Genomic DNA, 18646 nt, shown 5'->3' with positions numbered 1-18646 from the left:
TCAGGTGGGCGTCCATCAATTCCCGAAAGACGCAGAGTCCAGCTCAGAGCACGTCCAGATGCCGGTGCCACGAGTCAATCCCTGGGAGTACCAGAGTTAATAATAACAAAAACTACAAAGTAATAATCATTTAGTAGGTGCCAGGCACGAGGTTAAGCATCATCTTATCTCATTCTCTCAGTACTATGTAGGTGCTACTGAAATTACCCTTATTTCAGAAAGAAGAAAGCGAAGCACAGGCCGGTAACAGGACCTGAACAAGGTAACAATGGCAGGAATGGGTTTGTAGCGTGGGCCTGGCTCACCGCTCACCCCACAGCCTCTGCTGCTGAGGACAGGCTGCACTGCTTCCCAAACATGCAAATCATTTCAGGGAATGTCGGAACACTGCCATGAGGCAAAAGCTGAGGCCAGCCTGGACCACAGACCCAGAGAGAGACAGCCCTGCCTCAGAGGACGTTATGATCTGTGAGACCTGACTCATTACAATACGGCCACCTCCTCCATGAAACCCTCACTGATGCTCTCAAGCTGAGAGGGAGCACTCCCTGTCTGAACTCCTTAGGAACTTTCTGTGCCTCTCGAGGCATCATTCATGTTTACAGCATCATTAATATTTGTACACATGTTACATCTGTCTTATTGCACCAGTGCCTCTTAGAGGAAGGGATGGGTCTCACCAGTCCCTATCACAGCCAGCTATATGACGTGTCCTAAAAGCAATCACGCTTTGGCAAATGTTGGTAAAATCTTTCCTTTTGTTGGTAAAGATCTTCCCCAGCATTAACCTGAAAAACTCTGACTCATTTACCAAGACCCAGCTCAAGTGTCCCCTCCTTTGTGAAGCCAAAAAATAACTTCCCCAGGCAGAGGTAGCAGCTCCTTTCTCTCTCCTACAGCACTTTATCTCCTTATTGTACCATTCCTATTGTATCATAGCTGTCTATTTGCCCTCATATGACAGTGCCTGGAATGTAATAGGTACGGGGTTATTGAATGAATGAGTACACAAATGGGTTGTAGGCATTTATTTTTCTCCCACATCAGTCTGGATAGAGGTAAGGGGGTGATGACCCAAAAAATGGAGGCCCCTTGAAGCCCCTTGGAGCCAATAAAGACTTCTGGTTAATTCATTTGCAAATTCCAAAGGCAGACTATGCCTGCAATTCTGATTTGACTTCCCATAGTCTTTGTTGTGATTTAAAAAATAAGATTAAATCTCTCCAGCAGCTGGTTCCTACCAGCTTTGGGGAGATGAAAGTGTCAACATGTCTCTGCAGCCACACCAGGAAACTTGCTGCCTAGAAAAATCAGTTTTGATTATCATAAGAGCTAAGTATGAGATGTTGTACTCAGGAACTGTTTCCATATTCCTGGGGCCACCGGGACCTGTCAGAGCCCCAGCATCCCTATTCAGCCTCCAGCCTCCTCTGTGCTGCCTACCAGTCTCTCTATGGCTGGCCAGCTTATGTTCAGGTGGCCAGATTTCACCTTCCTGAAATGGTAGGATTAACTCCGGAATGTGTTAAGAAACCTTACTGTGGGGGCAGCCTGCGTGGCCCAGCAGTTTAGCACCACCTTCAGCCCAGGGCGTGATCCTGGAGACCCGGGATCGAGTCCCACGTCGGGCTCCCTGCGTGGAGCCTGCTTCTCCCTCTGCCTGTGTCTCTGCCTCTCTCTGTGTCTCTCATGAATAAATAAGTAAAATCTTTTTTAAAAGGACTGCTTAAGAGCCACAATCCTTCTTAATGTAGGTTTCTGATATGATTATATTTCCCCACATTCCTAAGCTCCATTACATTTATTCCATTCTTTTTTTTTCTTTTAGAGAGGGAGAAAGAGAGAGAGAGAGAGAGAGAGCAGAGTAGGGAGGGGCAGAAGGAGAGAGAGAGAGAGACTATGAAGCAGGCTCCATACCTAGCATGGAGCCCTATGCAGGGCTTGATCTCACAACCCTGAGATCATGACCTCAACCAAAATCAAGAGTCCGATGCTTAACTGACCAAGCCACCCAGGCACTCCATATTTACTGCATCCTTATATTACTTGTTCTAAGGTATGTCTTTGACATTCTCAGATTTAATATTCACTACTTTTCATAATTTTAAGTGACTCTCAAGCCATGTGGTAACCTAAATTTCTTCAAGAGGGTGGTGTGGAAGTAAGATAGTTGGTTAGTAAGTGAATCTAGCTGGTGGCTTCCCAACAGCCTATGTCATCTGGTCTTATTGTTCTCAGCTCCCAGTTATGTAGAAAGTCACTTGTTGTTACCATAGAATTCAGGATTCCCAGAAAATCTCTTAAGGCTCCTCTTATTTTTCTCAGTTTTCATTATTCTGCCCAACTTCCTTTCAGAGTGAATGCTTACTTCTCTCTCTTTAATTATTAAGAGTTGTTAGAGGAGGGACTCTCCCTTCCTCCAAGAGGAAGACTGAACATGGAGATAGAGGCATCTAATGCCAACCTGGGTGGGATGCTTTAGGCATGAAGCATTAGTAAGTCTGGGCCACATGGACTTTGACCTTGGATGCATAGTGCAGGAGCTAATTGCTGCTGTCCCATGTTGGCCTGCGATTGGGTTTCTACGTCTACCTGACTCCAGAGTGAAGTATTAGGAAGCTCCACTTCCCTGAAGACTTGGACCAGGTGCTTCACCCTAGCTTTTATCAGTCATAAGGCTGTCACATTACTCCCCATCTCTCTGACTTCTGCATCTATCTCTCATTTGTTTCCAAACTTAAGTAGGGAAGAAAAGGAGTATCATCTCTTGATCACTCAGGAACCTTAATAAAAATTACTGTCTGTTGAGTGTTTAGTCCATGCTAGGCATTATGTTAGTGCTTTACACACTTTCTCCTTTCAATATCATCACCAACACAACAAAACAAGTAGAATTACTTATTTATTTATTTATTTATTTATTTATTTATTTATTAGAGCATGTGCATGCATGCATGGGTGAGGGGAGAAGGGGAGGCAGCGGGGGAGGGAAAGGAAGGCCAAGAATCCCAAGCAGACTCATACTAAGCCTGGAGTCCATCATGGGGCTCTATCTCAAGACCCCAAGATCATGACCTGAGGCAAAACCAAGAGTCAGAGGCTTAACTGACTGAACCTCCCAGGTGTCCCCAAATTAGGTATTTTTTTATTCATGTATTTAGTGTCTATCTTTCCTCCTAGAGGGCAAACTCCACGTGAGCAGGAAAGCTATTTCCCCACAGCTAGTACAACACCTGGCACAATGTCCATGGAATGAGTTAAAGAATGACGTTTACAGTTTGGCTCCACGTAAGTAACTTCACATCTCTGACCTCAAACACCCATTCTTTACGGAGATAATTACCTCCCTGGGTCAGACCGAAGGTGGGAAAGATACAGACAAAGAATGACTGAGATCACACACAAGACGAATTCGCATGGCTGACAACGTGCACGATCCTCTGGTCTCCTGAAGGCTTCAGAGTTCTCTTTCGGCTCTCCTTTGTGTTTCCTCACTTGATCTTCATAACAACTCATGAGGCAAGAAGAGTAAGGATTATTTTCTTCCTTTGATAGTTACGGAAACAAGCCCATGGAAGCGAAGTGTCACTCCGGATCACAGGACTGGAAGGCAGAGCCAAAGTGAACTCTGAGGCCTTCAGAAGACCAGAGGATTGTGCACACTGTCAGCCATGTGAACTCATCGTGTATGTGATTTCAGTCCGAGGTCAGCTCAGTCCTCCCACAGACCCCGAGATTCTTCCCTTGACCAGCACCAGACCCAAAAGTCCGTGCAATGGGCTCCAAATGGAAGTAATGGAAGGCCCTCCCCTGCTCAAGTCTTCCCATACATAGGCCTCTAACGGTTGCTTGGCAACCCTCACCCAGCAGTAAATGGCCTCTAGTCAGGTCTGTTGCTGTGGAGTTACCAAGTCTCTCTCCCTTCACACTTGTGCATGCTTCCACTCTGTATTAACGAGACTGCTCCCCTACCCCCACATCCCGAGTCTTCTCACATCCACAGACGGGGCTCTCAGGGACCTATGTAGCCAGGACCCCGAACAAAGCACTACCAATACCTTCATCATCCAACATCCTCCAGAGATGACAGAAACTTCTTTTGTGAATGGTCCTGCTCAGCAATGCTCATAACCTCCTCTTATTCCCTCTCTACCTTCCACTCTGACAATGGCTTTCTGAAATCCCCTAAGAGATCAAATTGGCTGGAGAAATTTAATTGAACATTTCAGACCACGCTAGTTCTGTTTCAGCACCCCTGGAACCACAGGAGGAAAGCCTGGGAGGGGACCCAGTCAGACTTTGCATATGGATCAGGAGCCAAGGAAAAAGGAACCTAACATTTATTGTGTTCCTGATATGTGCCAGGCATAATACTATGTTATCACATGCAGCCCCCATCGACAAACCTGTGAGCCTTTTATAGCTGAAGATATTATTTATTCATGGAAATTAAGTAACTTACTAGAGCTCACACAGCTTTAAAAAAATCACAGAACCTGTGTTTATAAAAGCAAATATGTGTAAGTAGATATATATCTATCTAGATATCTAGAGGAGATATATGTTCCTCCTTCTTCCTAAACAATTAATTGATCATCAAATTCTATAAATTCTAGTTCTAAATCTCTCTCCTATTTCCATCTCTTAGGTCATCTTGACACTGTCTAGTATACATCCCAAATGGCTGTGTTCTCCCAAAATTCATACATTTGAAGCTCTAACTCCCAATTTGGCTCTATTTCAAGACGGGGATTCTAAGTTAGTGATTAAGGTTAATTGAGGCCATAAGGGTGGGGTCCTGATCTGATAGGATTAGTGTCCTTATACGAAGAGACACCAGAGAGCCCCCTCACTCTCCATAAGCACCAAAGAAGGGCCATGTGAGCACACAGCTAGAAGGCAGCCACCTGCAACCCAAGGGGAGAGCTCTCGCCAGATATCATCCTGGCTGGCACCCTGTTCTTGGACTTCCAGTCTCTACAACAGTGAGAAAATAAATTTCTGTTGTTTAAGCTACTCAGTCTGTGCTATTTTGTTACTGCAGCCTGAGCAGGCCCTTATAACTTACCCAAACCACTGGTTTCTTTGCTTCCATCTGTCCTCCAAACTAAAGCAAGGGATTATTCTAAGATGCAAATCTGACCTTATTAAAACCCTTCTATGGCTCCCCACTGTCTGGTAATGGTCTCTAAATTTAAACCCCTGTAAGTAAGGCCATGTGAGCATATACCCACAATATTCGTATATTTACTTAGATTGTATGTACATATATATTTACTTCTGTAACAAAAGATGCTAAAATACATTAAAATTACATGATGAATATTTAAATGTTTACATTTTAATGTATTTATGAACAGTACAGACTTTTTTTTTGCTATAGGAAACATATGCACACATGCACAAAATCTCTTTGCTCATTTTTTTTTGCAAAAGCTATATGATTGACTATGTCAGATCTAATCTGATCATCACTGATTTTACCTCAAAACATGTTTGACAATGAACTTGTGCTGGGAGTCAGAGAAACATCAGTTCAGCCATTTTCCATGCCTAGTTGGGCTCACTACACTGAGTATAGTCTTCAGGCAGAGGTTTCTTTGCAGGACACTTTTAACATTACATATCCATCGTGAAGGCTTATTTAGTGAAAATTAGGTAGTATAATCAATAAAGTCACTGCAAAAGCTCACAATGCTCTGAACATAAAGAAAGGAGTGAGGGAGTCACCACTGCCAGTCCTTTAGAGCAAACTGTCCTCTCTCACTTGAAGACTTTTTGAGTTCAGGATATGTGACCATGTGATGTGGAGATCAAATGAAGACATCTATGTCAATCCATATTGGAAATATTGGTAAGCATGCATTTTATGTTCATAGATAAAAATAAACTCTAAGAGTTTCTTTAGCTCTGTAAACAATCATCAGGTAGGTAAACTCTGACCCATGACAAGAAACTTCTGTATGCTGTGCAAGGTCTCCCCGACCCTCCAGCCCTTGCCTGATAGCCTATCCAGCAAATTTCTCTCTCAGCACCCTTCCCGGCTCCTCACGGCCTTGCTCCAGTTCCCCTGTATTCTCACCATTCCCTGATTTTCTGTGCTCTTACCTCTCTGTGTGTTGGCTGTGAAGAGAATGTCAGATAACACAAGAGGAAGCACCCGGCACATTTATTCTCACCACGAGATCGGTGAACCAAATGGTAGTTAAACCAAAGTGGTTCTTCAATTTTAGCCTGCCTCCAAACCACCTGGAAGGCTCGTTATAACACACATTGTTGGGCCATCACTCAGAGTTTCTCATCTGAGGAGGGGCATGAGAATTTGCATTTTTAAAAAGATTTTATTTATTTATTCATGAGAGACCACAGAGAGAGGCAGAGACATAGGAAGAGGGAGAAGCAGGCTCCATTCAGGGAGCCCGACGCGGAACTCGATCCCAGGACTCCAGGATCACGCCCTGAGCCAAAGGCAGATGCTCAACCAATGAGCCATGCAGGCATCCCAAGAGGATTTGCATTTCTAACAAATTCCCAGGTAATGCTGATGATGCTGACTTGGAGACCACACTTCTAGAACCAATGAACTAAGTAGTTTGTTTAGCTTCTCACATTTCTAGTAACTCATAATTCCTCAATACTTTTAATAGAGACTAAATGAACAAAATAAACTTTTATCTCTATATAAATTAACACTTAACTTGATCATAAACAGAAATATGGGCTCTGTAAAACCTAACACACAGTGTAGAGAAAAGAGCACAAAGTTTGGAATCAGAAGGTCTGAGCAGGAATCCCACTTGCAACTGTGTGGTTGACCGAAGGCAAGTTAATTACCAAGTCAGAATTTTTTTCTTCTGTAAAGTAGGAGTGAATTAAAATAATATCTGACCCGTGGGGTTAATTGTAAGATAATAATATATGGAGAAAATTTACAAAATGAAAAGTATTGTATACAGCTAATAAGATATATGCACAATGTATTAATGTACACTTAGGTTGAATGGAGAGATAATAACACATGCTTTGAATACTTTAAATCACTAATTTTCAAAATTTCCAATCCTAGAACTAATTTATTATTGATAAGTATATGGTCTACATTTTGCTATATCATCTCAAATATGTATATATTTTATTAGTACCACAGTAGATACCAACAATAGTAGCTGTGGTGGCCAGCTTCTAAGATGGTCGCCAATGATCCTCACCTCCCAGGATTCATACCCTTGGGTACTTTCCTCCTACACTAAATCAGTGAACAATAGACTACTCTAAGGCTAAGTAATAAGAGACATTGCCACTTTCTCTCTGGTTTCTTGGATCTCTCCCCCTGGGAGACGCCATGAAGATACTTAAACAACTCCATGGAGAGAACCACATGGAACTAAATCTTCCTGCTAACAGCCAATACCTCACACATTAGTAAGCCACTTTGGAATGGGATCCTCCAGCCTCATTCTAACCTTCAGTTGACAGCAACCCAAGCCAATATCTGGCTGCAACCTCATACGAAGCCATAAGACAGAAACCAAGCCACTCCCAAATGTTTGATCTACAGAAACTGTGTAATAATGAATTATTGTTGTTTTAAGCCATCAAGTTTTGAGTGATTTGTTATCCAGTGATGGATTATGGACACAGGAACTAACATTTACTGTGCATTTACCACATCCCAGGAACTATGCTAGGAACCAACAGCCCTATGCTGTAGATGATATTATAATCCCCAAAGGAAAGGGTAACCTAGAGAGATTAAATAATTTAGTCAAAATTCCAAGATTAATAAGTGGCAGAACTGGAAATCAAATCCAAATTTCTACCAACAAAGCTCAGATTCTTGGCCACTCATTTGTATGAGCAGGATATAGGCTCTTAGACAGCTAAGCAGTAGAAGCAACCGAGCCCCCCAGAAGGGAGAAACGTCTGCAGTTCAGGGGCTGGACCTTCAACAGCTCTAGTGCTTGATGCCATAAGACTCAGGAATTCCAAACTTGCCCCACCTCCCACTCCTCACACCAGCAGACTAGTCGCCCTCCAAGATAATCCCATACAAGATGCCCAGGACTCACCCAGATCTGCAGCTTCACTCGCTTCTCATGGCGGTAGACAGTCTTCACCTTGAAGTCAATCCCTACAGTGCTGACAAAGGCTGGGGTAAAGGTGTCATCGGCATAGCGGAAGAGGAAGGAGGTTTTGCCAACACTGCTGTTGCCAATGATGAGCAGTTTGAACATGTAGTCAAAATTCTGGTCGGAAGCATCTTTGACTCCAGCTTTACTATCAGTCACTGAAGCCATCTGTAGGAGAGACCCATGGTCACTCAGGAACATACCTCCAGTGTCACCAATCCTTAACGGCCACTCCACCATTCACACACATACTCTCCACCCGAGCATCATTGAAGAAACACAAACAGCACAGAATCACTCCAGTCCTGTACCTGCCTCCAAATGTTGTCTCAGGATTGGGGTGGAACCTGGTTCCTCCCATTCATCCCTTCAGCAAATATTTATTGAGCATGTTGCTCTAGGTCAAGCCCTGTGCTTGGTAAAATGACTACGGATATGAATCAGACATGGTGTATGACCTCTGAGTGGTCACAGATCAGAGTAAAAAAGCACGTAAACACAGGGCAACAAGGCAGTAGATAAGTCGTAAGACAGAGGGAAGCCTTGTCCAAGGAAGCTCACAAGAAACATCTAACATCTAACCCAACTTGAAGGCGTGATGGTCAAGGAGAGTCTCTAGTAGGAAGCAGCTTCTGAGCTGAGTTTTGCAAACCAAAAGCCAAAATAGTAAACACATGAATATCCCAGGGAAGGCTCAGCACAGGGCATTCATTCCCCTTTGAAAAGCGTTCATAATTCCTCATAGCTCTACGACTGAGCCCAAACTGTTCAACTTGACCAAGAACCAACTAACCAAAGAATAACCTCTGTAAACTTTATCTTCCCCCTAAGCCTTGTCCCTACCGACCTGTGCCACTTTTATATCAAATTACACTTTAAATATGCCATTTTATTTCTTGCTTTGTCCTTTAGACATGTATTCTTTGTTTACAACACTCTTCTAATAAAATCCTGTTCATCCTTATAGATGCAAATGAAGTCTCACCTTCCCCACTCATGCAGAAGCCTCTGTGTCCCCAGAGCACACTCACAGCAGTGCTATCATTTCAAAACTGTTGGAATGGGATCCTCAGCTCCTCCTTTAGACCAAGCATTCTCCTCCTCCTTTAGACCAAGTATCTTGTACTTCATGTACTTCATCCTGCATCTCTAGCCTCTAGCACAAGTCCTAGTACATAATCAGCACTCAGTAAGTGTGTGCTGGATTAATAAAAGTTACATCATCCCTCTGGGATTTAATCTCATCATCTAGAAAATGGAGAGGACAATTTCTGCCCTTCTTTCCTTACAGGGCTTTTACAGGACTCAAATGAGATGACAATAAGTAAGACCTTAATAAACTGGTAAATCCCACACAGCTATGAACATAAGTCATTATTATTCCAAATCCTTTAAAGCCTTGATCCTTTATTTATTTGTTTGTTCACTCATCTATTCAGCAAGTATTTGTTTATGTGCCAGGGCTTCCCTGAGATCCCTGCTCTCTCAAATCTGCCACCACCTCTTTTCCTAGAACACTTTGGATCTGAACCCTATAATCCAGCACTCAGTCCCATAGTCCTGTTGGTGCAGCAGGCACCCTACTTCTCTACCTGCAATCTCCCCTTATGTTCCGCAGTGGTTTGTTAGACAGGCTGTGTAAGTGATTAGAGGAGGGTGGGAGGACAGCCCTCCCGTGAGATAATGTCCAGGGTATCATGCTTTTCAGAAATTCCTGTTTTTGTTTCTCAAAGGAAAAGAAAGAGATTTTGACTGGTGGATTTATCTCTGTGAGCCTCTCAGGCGAGCTGTAAGGACAAGGAACTGACAAATGTAGAAAGTTTAAAGCTCTCTTGAAGAAAGGTAAGACAAGTAAGTGGGGTTATTAAAAGCCCTTTAATATGCCACCACTAGCCTCCAGTGGTCCCTGTTCTTCCTTCTCTTTCCTCCCAGCTCTCAAGCCTTTATCTGAGACCCTGAGCCCCATTCCTATATCAATCTGCCCCATGACAACGCTCATCAGTGGGTGTGGAACATGCCCAGGACACTTGGACACTTACAACATTTACATGGAAGAAGAAGGTGAGATTGGAGAAGAGGGTGCCATTGCTTGCTTAAACTGTCTTATAGACCTAACTTTTCAACTTTTCATGATACAAGATGCAGAGCCTGTTTCAAGAATTGGCAATTCAAAGGAATTAGCCTTTTTCCTACTTAAAACTAGAGAAGCAACCACAACAACTTCACACCATCCTCCATTCTGCTGCCAGTCGTTTTTGTTTGTTCACGAGAAATTTCTGCTTTGAAAGTATTCATTATAAAAAATTAGAAAAGAACACAAGACACCCCATCCACTCAGAAACTACCACTATTAACATTTAAATGTATTCCCTCCCTTATTTTCTTTTTCAAAAATTCTATTTAAATTCAATAAACATATAATGCTCTCCCTTATTTTCTCATGTAACAAATTACCATCTGTTTTTAAATTATATTTTATTATTTTTTCATTTAAAAAGTAACACATACATTGAAAAAAATTCTAATTTCTACTATTTGCAAACATGATCATATCACCATCTGTAGTTGGCATTATTTTCTTAATTTTTACCATAAACAATAAGTAATATGTAACCTAAGGTTTATAGTGAAGAGTTAGTTGAGCTTCCACCCCTGATCCCAGCCTCTCCTCTCCCCAGAAGCAAACATGTTACCAATTTATGCATCCTTCAGGGTTAGTCTTTGCATATATGAACATAGAGATGTTTATACTTCTTATCTATATATAAATGATAGCTTACCATATATCCTTGTCTGTATCTTCTATGTATATTTTAGTAGCTGAGATCATACTTTCCATTAGTTGTGTATCCTGCTCCTTTTCACTTAACATTATATCACAATATTTTTCTGAGATTTGTACAGCACTTCATAAACATCATTTCAATTGACTACATTGTATTCCATCCTATGGATATGTCATAGGACCAATTTCTAATATTGCATCTTTATTTTTCTATTTTTAATTATTATAAATTAAATCAGAGTGGTTCATGTCTTTAGATAAATATTTGCTCAGTTTCTTATTTATTTCCTTAAAAACAAACTCTAGAAATGGAACTGCTGGTCAAAGAATACCATGCCTGAAACACAGATTTGATCCTTACCTCATTTCAGGTCCTCTATCTCATTTTATCCTCTAAGCCTGGGAGACAAAATTAGATGGACAGACATTATTATTCCCATTTAATCAAGATAGAAACTGAGGACCAGAAATTAAGGATTTGCTCAAGCTTGACAGCCAACAGAAGAGACTAGACCTAGTACCATGTATCGTTATAGGGAAGTTCAAAATCCCTGCTCTGTTCTTCAGCTGAATTTTTGGGCAAGTCTTATCACCTCTTTAAGTCACAGCAGTTTTACTTTAAAATATAGAAAATACCACCTACTTCACAGAGTCATGGTACAAATAGAATGAGAAGTTACCATATGTAATTAATCTAGCATGGTTTCTTGGCCCATGAGAAGTACTCAATAAATATTATTTCACTGGCCCCTTTAAGTCACTTCTGCAGTCAACTCTTGTTCAACTGTTCTCTCCCTAATCTGGACTACGTTACTGGAGCATTACAATTAGCCACCTGCCTCCTCTTCTGGATTCATCTGGGTTTTGTCCATCCTTACACTCTATCAACACTGGACCCATAGCAAATTTTTAGGGCATGTTACTCCTTTCGATAAACATTTATTGAGCATTTGCCATGTGCCAGACTATTGATGTAAATGTCATATTATTGGTCTTCATTTTTTCTGATGCAACTGTTTACACTCTTAGATTTTTGGAATAAGAAGGGATTTGGGGGCAGCCCGGGTGGCTCAGCAGTTTAGCTCTGCCTTCAGCCCAGGGCCTGATCCTGGACGCCCAGGATCGAGTCCCACACTGGGCTCCCTGCGTGGAGCCTGCTTCTCCCTCTGCCTGTGTCTCTGCCTCTCTCTCTCTCTCTCTGTGTGTCTCTCATGAATAAATAAATAAAATCTAAAATAATAATAATAATAAATTTTTTTTAAAAAAGAAGGGGAAAAAAAAAAAAAGAAGGGATTTGGGAGTGGCAGCTTTATCATAACAAAAAGCCTGGCTCCCAGTTTTCCCATAATTCAATGTATGAACTTGGGGCAAGTCACTTAAACTCTGAACCTCAATGTTCTCATCTATGATACGATATGAAAGAAAGCATCGCAGAAAGCTGCTATGAATTTAAAATAAGAGAATACATATAAATGTGCTTCATACACCATGTTGAGAAAAACACATGTGGCCTCCTGGAGAATCAACAGGAAAAGTGCCTGCTTTTATGAGGTATGTCTGCCACAGGAAGTGAGGCAAGAGTAGAAACTAGTTTGTTTTCTTTCTTCCTTTTTCTTTTTTTCTTTTTCTTTCTTTTTCTTTCTTTTTGATATTTTATTAATTTATTTGACAGAGAGGGAAAGAGAACACAAGCAGGGGGAGCAGCAGAGGGAGAGGGAGAAGCAGGCTCCCCTCCGAACAGGGAGCCCAATGTGGGGCTCCATCCCAGGACCCTGGGATCATAACCCAAGTTGTAGGCAGACACCTACACAACTGAGCCACCTAGGCACCCCTAAAAATTAGTTTCATTCAGTTCCTAATCTGATCCACTTCCCTTCATTTCCCAGGTTAAAAAAAATGAGGCTCCATAAGGACAAGTGATTTGTCCAAGGTTATACAGCAAATCAGTTGGAGTATTATGACTAGACCTTGTTATTTAATGACTCCCAGATTGGATTAGGCTCGGGGAAATTTAAAACTTCACATTTTTAGGGTGAGTAAAGAAGCATATCTAGCAACCTGAGCAGCTCTTTCCTAGCACTTGCTACCATACTGTCAACATCTGTTTATGGGCACACAGCATAGCTTTCCCAGTAGGTGGTGTGAGAATAGGGAGGGGCCGGAGGGCAGAGAGGTTCTGTTGAAAGGTACATTCAGATGGAAGCCTCCAAGGGAATCTTTTCAGGAAGGTGGCAGGGGCTACAGACATTTGGAAGAGAGGCCAAAAGCAGCCCAGCAGGCAGCCGCCTGAGGCAGATATGAGTGCAGAATGTATTTATAAGATAAGCATCAATCCGATCTTCCCTGTCTTTTGTGGCAGTCACAGAAATGATAGAGCAGCGGAGCTCACTATCTCCGTGACAAGCAATAAAGATGAAGGCCCAGGGACTATTTGTTTGTTTGTTTGTTTTTAAATTTTTATTTATTTATGATAGTCACACAGAGAGAGAGAGAGAGAGGCAGAGACATAGGCAGAGGGAGAAGCAGGCTCCATGCACCGGGAGCCCGACGTGGGATTCGATCCCGGGTCTCCAGGATCACGTCCTGGGCCAAAGGCAGGCGCCAAACCGCTGCACCACCCAGGGATCCCCCCAGGGACTATTTGGGAAGTCATCTCTGGTCCCAAGCTGGGGAAAAGAAGGAAATGGCCCCTCCAAAGACAAATAAGGCTTCCAGTCTGATAGGCAGCAGAAACAAGCACCTAAGGAAGAAGCTAACTCCAGAGAGGAAAGAGAGGAGAGAGCCCTACTCTCTAGTAAGAGATCAACGCTTTACATTTAGTAAACAAGTGAATGAATGAACTTCTCTTTTGATGGACAGAGCACAAGATTGAGTCTGAGACCTGGGCTGGGCCCAGCTCTCTCTCGGCAGTTGTGAAACCTTAGGCTGATCAGTTTCCTCATCTATACAATGAGTTAATCAAAGACTTCCTAGAAGAGTGCTGTAAGAATTACACTCTCCCAGTATATGGGAGAGTGCTTTATAAATCTCTTAACAATTTTTTTTTATCTGTCTGCTTCATGTTTTCTTCTACCAAGTCATCCTGGGTAGTGGAAATAGCTTGGGGTTCCAAATCACACAAACTAGATTCAGCATCCAGGTCTGTCATTTATTAGCTGTGAGACCTTGGTAAGAAATTTTACATGACTAAGACACAGTTTCCTATTTGTAAAACAAGCATTGTTGGGGAAATTATAGTCAATGTTGGTAAAGCATCTAGATAATACACGATATACAGCAGGTGCTCAATAAATGTACTCCATCTTCCCACTGGGAACATTTATTTAGGATAGGAAGAGGAGTTGGGCAAATGTGGACCTTATCATATTATAGATAAACTCCTCCCTAAAGCCATACTCGACTAACTTTTCTAATTCAACCTTTCTTTGGACATTCCCCAGGCCAGCACCACCAGCCCAGTGCAGCCCACCTCCTCACGGTTTCCTCCAGTCTCTTAGAGCCACAGAAACCGTATATTAGCTAGCACTTATTGCCCACCTACTAACTGCCAGGCATGCTCAGTGCTTTCAATGTATTCCATCTCACACAGAATGTAGGCACGCCTGCGTAATACCAGTGGCCTCTCTCTTTTGTACACTGCTTTATAGTTTATGAGGCTCTTTTCACCCATGTTATCATGTTTCATCCTTACAATAATTCAGGGATGGGGGATGAACAGGTCATTTGTTCCTGAATGAATCAACATTCACGGAGTACCTCCTGTGCATCACACCCTGTGCTGTACTCTGGGGAGATGGGGAGGAACTGTAAGGAGTTCCGAGCTCAGGGGGGAAATCTTTTAAAGCATCCTCTATAGGTTATTGGTATCTCTCTTCACATCATATTCCTTAAGAAACTGGAGATTTATTTATTGAACTGGAGATCATTTTAGAGTTTTGCCATTTCCCAGAGTGTTTCCTCTGATAGGAACACACTGTGCTCCACATCCAATCCTTCATGACCAGAAAGCTTTCCCTTACCCATCCGTCTTCTTCTGGCAAAATGTCTTCTCTGGCTAACACACTACCAAGGCTTCCCACTACCATAGCTGGGGCTTTTCATGGAATTCCAGGGTCTTTCTCCCTTAATATGCACAGAACAGGTGGGCACCCACCTGTGAACACATATTCCTTTTATTGTCCCTAACCCCTTTCCATCTGAATTCCAGGAAGTTGAGATGGAAGGCCTTGCCTCTCTTGCATTCCGCTCCACACCTTTAGCAGCTTCCAGAGGCTGCCTCCTTGCCCTCCCTAAAGTCCTTCCCACATTTGGATTCTAGAACAGAGGCGGCCAGTGGATGAATTTTTCTGTCCAAAATTCTCTCCTTGTCTGTGATCCCAGGTGGCAGTGGAAGAGTTCAGTGCCTGCACCCCCGCCCCGGCCTTCTGAGTGGCTAGGACACGTTTAGCACCCGGGTGCCCATGGACTTCACTACGGGCCCCATTATGTTTCCACCTTCACACAACCCACACCTGGCTTCCTCCAGCCCAACCCAGCACACCCATTGCGCGGTCTCCAAGCTCCCGACGGTTCCTCCGCACCCCACCACCCGCTCCCCGCCCGCTCCCGCCCGATCTCCGCCCGCTCTCCGCCGGATCCCGCTAGCCCCCCGCCCGATCCCCGCCCGCTCCCCGCCCGCCCTCCGCCGGATCCCGCTAGCTCTCCGCCGGATCCCTGCCCGATCCCCGCCCGCTCCCCGCCGGATCCCGCTAGCTCTCCGCCGGATCCCTGCCCGATCCCGCCCGCTCCCCGCCCGATCTCCGCCCGCTCTCCGCCGGATCCCGCTAGCTCCCCGCCCGATCCCAGCCCGCCCCGCGCCGGATCCCGCCAGCTTCCCGCCCGCCCCACGCCCGATCCCGCTTGCTCCCCGCCCGCTCTCCGCTGCCAGCCCCCAGGCGCCCGCAGCCCGGGTCCCAGGCCACCGCCCTGTCCCCCGCGCCCCGCCCCTCCCTCCGCAGTCTGGGTAGACCCAGCCGGGCCCCCAGCTCCCCGCTCTGAGCCGCGCCTCCAGGCCCCCCACGGCCATCCCGCCCGCCGGCCTCGGGCTCCGCGTCCCTTCCGCTCCCAGCTCCCGGCTCACAGCCCGTCGCCCTGTTCCTCGGTCCCCGAGCAGCACCCAGCGCTGCCCAGCGCCCCTCCCCTCGCGGCCCGCACCCCCGTCCCGCACCGTCTGGCTCAGTCCGTCCCTACGTGTCCCCGCCCGCAACGCCCCGAGTCCCCCAGGGGCCGCTCGCGCTCCCCCACCTCCCGCCGCCCCTGCCCTCGGAGCAGCCCTCGGCGCCCCTCCCCGGGCCAGCGCCTCGCCCCGGCCGCGGTGCCCCCTCCGCAGGCCTCCCGCCGCCCTGCTCCTCGGGGTCCCTCCCGCCGCCCGCGCCCCTGGCCCCGCTCGCCGCCGCCAGCGCCCCGATTCCCTCCGGGAGGGGAACCCGGGCCGCGCCCCTTACCTGGGACTCCGGGCGCGGGACGAGCGGCTGGCCGCCGGCAAAGCAGCGGGACCGCAGATCGGGCGGCCGGGGGCGCAGCGGGGCTCGCGGACCGGGCGGGGCGGGCGCCCACGGCGGCTACTTGGGGCTGAGGCGCCGGCGACTGCGCGGAGGCCCCGCCCACGGCCGCCCAGGCCCCGCCCACGGCCGCCCAGGCCCCGCCCACGGCCGCCCGATGGGGCGGGGCCCGCGTCCGTCCCGCCCCGCCCCAGGCTCGAGCTGCCGCCAGGTGTAGGAAATCCGTGGTACCTTGGGCCCCCGCCGCCCCACCCCGAGTTCGCCGATATCTGGGCGACTACTGTGATTTGTCACGTCTCATCCCGCAGACTGAACTTACGACGGTGATCAGAGAGCTTTAATAATAATGTAGATGATGACGGGGACCTGGCCTTGCCATTATTGCCCAGGCACTCTCCGGTCATGTCGCTTGAAGCTCACAAAAGCCCAGGGAGAAAGGCCGAACTGGACCGCTGACTACGAGAAGAAATGAGGTCAGAAACCTGGGCCTTGTCCTCTACCTTAAGCACTCCTTTACGTCCCGCAACCCATCGATCCCGTAATAATATCTCCTTAAATATCCCACCCTGCCCTTCCTCTCCACGTCCACAGCTCTCACTCTGGTTCAGGCCTCATCTCTTCTTACCTGCACTGCTGTAACAGCCTTCTACGGACCTCCACACTTGCACTCTCCAACTCATTCTGTACACCAGCAGCCTGAGCGATTGTTCTAAATATCACCATGTTACCATCAACCTTATTAAAACAAAACAAACCCTTTCAATGGCTCCCCTTTATTAGCAGTAGCTTGGAGTGAGAAAATGTTATTGCCTAGTCATTAGGAAGTCCCAGTTCTGTCAGGGGTGGCAGGTAGAGGAGGCAATTCGACCTCCCATCCTGGCTTGGACTTCACTTTAAGTCTTCCCAAGGTCACAGATATAGCTGCCAAGTTGGCTTAGAATCATCGTCCTCCTCCCCGCCCCCCCCCCCCCCACTCTTCCTCCATTCCAAATCTTAGAGGTCTGAGTCAGCTACCAAAACCATTTTTCCTCCAAGTGCCATTATGACCTTATCTGCAATTTGTCTCTCCAACCTGGGGAACTGCCCAATTCATAGTCTCTCTGGTTGTCTAACTTCTCTCTTCAACTTATCCTTATACATTTCTGAGCTTCTCCATCCTCCTCCCACCCATTCACTTTCCCACTGCCCACCTCTCTGGCAGAACTTTCCACCTCTAGAACCCCCATTCCCTTGTCAATAAACTCTTCTACATCCTCTGCTTCTTCAGAGAGTTTTCAGGTTACTTCTTTGCCTTTTTTGAAACTTGACCCTCTTCCAAGACTCCTCTTGTAGCCCTCTGCAAGAAGGCTTCTGATTTTCCCACTCCCCACAAACCATAAAACTAGGAGGTGGAGTCAGCATTGCCACTTCTACCCTTGTACAAGAATTCCTTCTCCTTTGCTCTTCAGCCATCCCACCTTCTACTCCTCATCATCACAAACATCACTGACCCCCAGTTACTCCTTATGCCTTGAAGATTTCGGCCCCAGGCTTGTGGTTATCCTCACTAGTCCCTGTCCTGCCAGCCTGGCTTCACTAGCCACGTGGCTTCCTGATCCCTTAGTCTTTGGTCTCCTCTTCACATCACCCTGGCTCCCTGGCTCCCACAGTCACACTGGAATGTCTTACTGGCCCCAAACAAGTGCCTCTGTGATCTCAAGATCAAATATCCTATACCACCTGCTCCCTCACTCCCCATCTCCTACAAGACCCTAGTTTACTCCTATCAAAATAGGTGAGATGATAATACTATTCCTTCTTTGCAGGAATAATGAGATAAGATACAAAATTATCCTTTTAAAGTTGTGAAGCAATATAAAAACAGATGGTGTAGTGTTTATGTAGCCTTGGATCTTCTGATTACTTTCTCTTTCTCCTTCCCCTGGAAGGCCACATTGTAAAATGGAAGGAGCACAGACTTGGAGCCAGCAAGATCGGGTTTCCAACCCTTGTTCCACCACCTCCTCACTCTGTGATCTTATGCAAATTACATAATTTTTTCTGACATGCACATACCTTATACTCATTTGTAGAAATAACAGTAATGAGAGCTACCTCCCTCCCAGGGTCATTGTAAAGACCAAATAAGAAAATGAGATAGCTACTGGAACCCACTTGATAGAGAGTCAGGCACATAGTAAACATTCAACAAA

General features: G+C 45.6%; 1 protein-coding gene across 1 annotated transcript in view; it reads right to left on the bottom strand.

Moving 5' to 3' along the window:
- The window catches only part of RAB3B (RAB3B, member RAS oncogene family), a 64878-nt gene extending 48309 nt beyond the window's left edge, over positions 1-16569 (bottom strand). Inside the window, exons 1-2 of the mRNA XM_072723978.1 lie at positions 16398-16569; positions 8070-8297 (exon numbers count right to left, since the gene is read on the bottom strand). Coding sequence (XP_072580079.1) covers positions 8070-8297 — 228 coding nt within the window. The 5' untranslated portion in view covers positions 16398-16569. The remainder of the gene's footprint in view (positions 1-8069; positions 8298-16397) is intronic.
- Positions 16570-18646: the final 2077 nt, after the last annotated feature.

Source organism: Vulpes vulpes, chromosome 10, assembly GCF_048418805.1.
Source record: "Vulpes vulpes isolate BD-2025 chromosome 10, VulVul3, whole genome shotgun sequence".
NCBI lineage: Eukaryota > Metazoa > Chordata > Mammalia > Carnivora > Canidae > Vulpes > Vulpes vulpes.
The sequence above is the reverse complement of the archived record's forward strand: the minus strand, read 5'-3'. Positions and strand labels throughout refer to the sequence as shown.